The sequence below is a fragment of the Lolium perenne genome, chromosome 1 (assembly GCF_019359855.2).
Source record: "Lolium perenne isolate Kyuss_39 chromosome 1, Kyuss_2.0, whole genome shotgun sequence".
NCBI classification, from domain to species: Eukaryota; Viridiplantae; Streptophyta; class Magnoliopsida; order Poales; family Poaceae; genus Lolium; species Lolium perenne.
In genome coordinates, this window is record NC_067244.2 from 265,487,122 (window position 1) to 265,492,208 (window position 5,087).

Consider the following 5,087-nt stretch of genomic DNA (forward strand, 5'->3'; position numbering starts at 1 on the left):
CTCTACAACAACGTATTACCCTAGCGGCACTACGGATGCACAGCCAAAAAAGAAAGAAGAATTACAAAAAAGAAAAATCCCGCTACAGTGATTCAGTCCTTGAAACAGCAGTACTAACACCACCAAGACAGCACCTGAAGTCCAGCTTCTTCAAAAGCGATGCTTTCAAGAAGAGAACAGTGCACACACACACACCGTCATCGCCCGATCATAGATCTTAGATTTTCACCCTGAAAAAAAATCCTCGCTCTCAAAACAATGTTTTTAACAAGGCCAGGCACAACCAACTAAGGTCAGACCTTGGGTTTTCACCCTTCTCCTATGCAGTCGCCCCCACTTGCACGCTTATTTTGATGGTTGTGTCTGGCAATGGCCTTGTTGAAGGCACACCCTCACCAGTGGAGAAGCAACCTATTTTGATGCAAATTTGATAAATATTCTGATGAAAATTTTTGGCAAATCTTGGGTCCGGCGGATGTGGTGGTGGTGACCTCCATAGGTGTCGTATCTGTTCTCTCTTGTTGCGTTGAGCTTGTTTTGCTAAGACATCACGCGTTGAGCTTGTTTTGCTAAGACATCACAGCACAAGTTCTGGTGAAGCTGAGGGAATCAAGAGAAGAAAATATGGCTAGCATTCGTATCATTCTCCAAGTTATTGAGCTTAGTAGGAGATTTTCTGCTTTCAGTTTAATTCATGTAAAAAGAGGGGCGAATTCAGCAGCTCATTTATCTGCTAGACCTGCTTCCTCATCCAGCCCAGCTAGTACACTTTTGGCCTGTGCATTTGGAAGCAAGCAATCTTGCTGTGTAAGCAATATATAAATAATAATAGTGTACGCTTGAAGTGAAAAGTCATACTCCCACCGTCCCGAAAAAGATGTCACAGATTTGTCCAAATTTAGACAAATCTATTACATCGTTTTTTGGTACCAAGGAAGTAGATAATTTGTAGTGTAAACTAAAAATTAAAAAACAATAGGATGGAAATTATAGCACATGGTCACAAGTTTTCTGAAAACACCACATAATTAGTATGTACTATTTGTTGTAGCACAAAACCATTACCTTCGGCATATCATTCATGAATAAACAGTGGAAAAATTCTGCCGATGTTTCAAGCTGTGGGATATTGCACCATAACTCAGTACACACTATACCATACACAAGAAACTAAATGATTAGATAATGTGAAGTCGCAGAGCCAGAGCGCGGAGACCCAAATCAAGCAAGGCCAGGGACTTCAGCATGACAGCATTGTGATTCAAGGTACTCGAGGGTCCAAAGCTAATTACCACAGAGGTACGAAGATCCACAGCTAAAGTAGAAAGATCATCTCTTGTTCAGCCTACCAGTCGAACCGTGAAAATTACATCGCACAACCGCATCACAGAAGAAGCTGGGTGCTATGATTCGAGTTCTGAATTTCGAGCATAGAGTTTTAAAACCACTGTCCACTTGGGGCGGTCAGTGCTAGTAATATTTTTTTTTCTGCCACTGGGATGCAGATTTCTTTCGGTCTCACTACCTGAGCCACCAGCGTTGGACCGCGGAGATGGGTGTCTCGAGGAACGGAGCGTAGCGGTGGATGTACGGGTTGACGGTCCGCCCGATTTTCGCCCACGCGCTCTGGTGATAGCTTGATGTTGCAGGCGCGCGGTACATCATCTTCAACACCTGAATAACGGGCAAGCAAGCCAGGAAACAACCAGTAAGTAGCAGCAATTATTACCACAACACAGTTGCAACTGTTGAAGGAAGTGCTAGGCAGACATTGATGGCTGTTGCTTGTTAGTGTACACTAAATTATGATCATCATAGCGTGCAGCAAAACATCAAACTGTGCCTCACGTTACCCAGCTATGGAGTGAATGCATGAAAGCATTGGGTGAAAATAAATAAGACCACATGTGCAGAAAATACTTACATTCCAGTACATGAATGTCTGAATTATGTTGCGTCGCCACCTGCAAGGTAACAAAGTGTAACTCATAAGATGTGACTACCCAGATGAAATAAAGTCTTTATAATTCTGGGGGAAGTTGGAGCAACATACGAGAACAATGATATAATCAGAAGGAACCCCAGTGCAAGTTCAGCATTTGAGCTTAGTAGGCTGACTGTGGTGTTATTTGTCTCCACCCAAAGACAAGGCTCTTCCAAGTATCCCCTTAAGAAGATAATAGAAAGGAAATATTAACCACAAGGCAGCGGAGACTGGTTGCGCCATAGGAATTAAGAGATTATTCAATTACCTATAGAAAGATGAGTGGGTAAAATTACGCCTTAGGAATCTGGCAACATGATCAAGTGCCCAGCAGAACACAGGTAGTGCAGAAACTGCGAAAAAAAGGAAGATCAAAACTTGTAAACATATGTAGAAGCAGCACACGGATATCATAATCATGAACATGCAAGACAAAAAAAAGTGTATCTCACTCTTTAAATGCAGCTGAGACGTGACGAGCAACAAAGAGAACATCAAATGGATAAAGTCCTTGGCTCCAAGTACCGACTGCAACCAACCCTGAATTGCAGGCATGTTCAACGCGCTTGGTTTCTTCATGCAGATTAAAAAGGAGAATTCAGTCAACAGGGCCATCAGAGCAAGAAACACAACCAAAGTAAGATGAACCATTCAAGGTTTAGGTAGGCAGATATTTACCCCATAGGTACTGTATAAAGAATATCCTGAGGATAAGACTGTTCCCAGCAAAGAAAGCTTGCAAGCTCTGTCTGCAAGATGTTTTGGCAAAATCGGAAGCATTCCTAGACCAGCAACAACCAGTACCTGAGATAAAGAAGTTTGAATATGTCATGTATACATTAGAAAGTACTAACAAGCTAGAGATGATGGTCAGAACAAGGGTAACATGAGCAAGTCTTCTAAGAGAAACCACTGTGATCTTCAGAACGAAGTTATAGATAAGGAAAATTCTGTGCCCTGTCAGGTTATCCACAAGGTTCATTGTGATTATAGGAGCAAGTGGAACCAATAGACCTACTCCTTTCAGAGAATATAGCACAATTATGCATTGATGTAATGCAGAAGAAGGTGGTTTTTTTCCTTACCCAGGCATTTATGGAAAAAAGTATAGTCCGTGCATCAAAACGCAATGGATTTGCAGCCGCATTTGCCTGTGGTGGTGGTGGGGCAGCCGACCTGGAACTAGAACCTACACATGCATACATGGTATGAACTCAGCAGTCAGACACAGTCCACGAAGCTGGTAAAGCTTATGGCTAGTTAAAGCGCAGCATAGTTTACCTGTACTGCGAGCCCTAACACCCTCACTGGATGCTGATGGTGAAGACCTCACGTCTGGCCTGCTCGGCTGAGTGGAACCAGTGGATGACATCGGCTCGACCACCAAATCACGATCCTACCAAGTCAAGAAAGCAACCCAAAGAGTTTTAGAAAACATCATGATTTGCATTTTGCAAGATGACTAATAGGGCTGATTCAGAAATGACCAAGTTCTAAGTGGCAAACTAGCATTTATCATTACATACAGAATACAAATTCCTCTCCCCACAGAGTGGCAGGAAAAGAAGATGCTTCTACCACCAGAGGGCTCTAGCAGCAAGTGACAGTGCTGCCATCTAGCTAATCAGCTAGCACGTAGCAGCTGAAAACGCTACCCACTTCCAAAACAAGGAACGCCAGTAGATTGGTATTGAGTATTAACTACTACAGTCTGGTCCCCACGGGAAGTACTCCAGTTCTGCTACTACGATCAGCAGGAAAGTGAGTTTCACAGAACACTCCAGTAGCCGATATAGTCACTCTGCTGCCAGCCATGATGAAGGCATCAACTGAATGCCAACGGCCCAGCACCGACAGACTTAAGCACCGCATCGCATCCTAGCTTACGGCGCGGAGGGCACTCAATTCATGGAGCAATTAAGCAGCGGAGCAAGCAAAGCAGGAGCGACTGGAACGACCCACTCCTTTTCCCACAGTTGCAGGTCAAATATGTTTCTATCTAAACCTTTTAGATGGTTTGTTTGGATGGATTGAGCCAGTCGCCTTTCATAGTAACGAAGTAATACAAGCTCCAAGGAGCTGGAGCTCAATACGCGGTAGCAGGGAGAGCATCAACGGGTTCTAGCACCAAACGACAGCACCTGACTGACTCTATCCAGTTTCAGCTAGCGCTAGCAAGCAGCAGCAGCGGGAGCCACTCAATTCCGCTACCGCTACCGGATCCTAGGCAGGAGGAGGCGGGGGACGGCCGATTCGGGTGAGCAATTGAGCAGCAGCAGCAGCGGGCGGGCGGAGCGGGGAGGAGCGGGTCTACTCACGACGAAGCGCTGGTAGAACTTGCGCCGGAAGTGGGCGACGACCTCGGGCTTGGCGGCGAGGTGGGGCGGCACGAGGACGTTGGACCAGTAGTCGGCCCAGCGCGCGTCGCCCTCGTAGTCGTAGGCCGCCGCCGCCGCCCGCTTCTGCTCCTGCGTGTCCTCCGCCTGCGCGCCCGCGCCGCTCGCGTCGCCGCCTCCCATCGCGGCGGTGGCGTCGGGGTGGTGGTTGCGGGCTGGCGACGGCGACGGCGACGGCGACGGCGAGTGGTGGTTGGGAATTTTAGTAGGAGGAGGAGATGGAGATTTGGTGCGACCGCCGCATCGGAAGACTCGCTGGTCGCTGCCGCTGCGCTTTCCCCTTCTCTCCTGAGTCCTGCCTGCCTTGTCGTCCTGATCAGTGGGCCAGGGGAATCCGCCTTGTTGGGCCTCCGGGCCGCGGGCGTCGTGCAGGTATTTAATGGAGGCCCAGCAATTTATGTTCACGCGACGCGATCCGCGTGACGTACAGCTGGGCATGGGCAGCCCGACCCAACCCGGCTCAAAAATCCCAAGCCGGGCTAGGTCGGGCTTGCACTTTGGGCCGCACTTGGGCCTCAAATTCGAGCCCAAACGTCATGCGGGGCTCAGGCTTACACTTTGCGTAATTTAGGGAAGGATCGGGCCGGGCTTTTACTCTCCTTCCCATGTTTTTTGTTCGGCCCAGTGCGTATCTCCCCTTCCAACTCCTACCAACCACCACCCGCCATCGCTGAACCATCTTATAGATGACAACCGTGACCCTCTTG

The 5,087-nt window shown here is 47.6% G+C and overlaps 1 protein-coding gene across 1 annotated transcript; it reads right to left on the reverse strand.

The window, feature by feature from the left end:
- Nucleotides 1–1,239: 1,239 nt before the first annotated feature.
- LOC127327853 (uncharacterized) lies at nucleotides 1,240–4,662 on the reverse strand. Its single transcript, XM_051354653.2, has 9 exons — nucleotides 4,303–4,662; nucleotides 3,266–3,380; nucleotides 3,070–3,173; nucleotides 2,663–2,788; nucleotides 2,437–2,557; nucleotides 2,253–2,337; nucleotides 2,054–2,167; nucleotides 1,925–1,964; nucleotides 1,240–1,674 (listed from the first exon to the last, which is right to left on the reverse strand). The coding sequence occupies exons 1-9, from the start codon at nucleotides 4,501–4,503 to the stop codon at nucleotides 1,522–1,524; spliced, it is 1,059 nt and encodes a 352-aa protein (XP_051210613.1). The 5' UTR covers nucleotides 4,504–4,662; the 3' UTR covers nucleotides 1,240–1,521.
- Nucleotides 4,663–5,087: the final 425 nt, after the last annotated feature.

What these genes read in the sequence shown, in the direction of transcription:
- LOC127327853 (XM_051354653.2), bottom strand. Translation starts at nt 4,503, where the DNA reads ATGGGAGGCGGCGACGCGAGCGGCGCGGGCGCGCAGGCGGAGGACACG. An exon ending in AGTTCTACCAGCGCTTCGTC is followed by an intron (nt 3,381 to 4,302) that starts GTGAGTAGACCC and finishes TTGACTTGGTAG; the next exon opens with GATCGTGATTTGGTGGTCGA. An exon ending in AGACATTCATGTACTGGAAT is followed by an intron (nt 1,675 to 1,924) that starts GTAAGTATTTTC and finishes CCCGTTATTCAG; the next exon opens with GTGTTGAAGATGATGTACCG.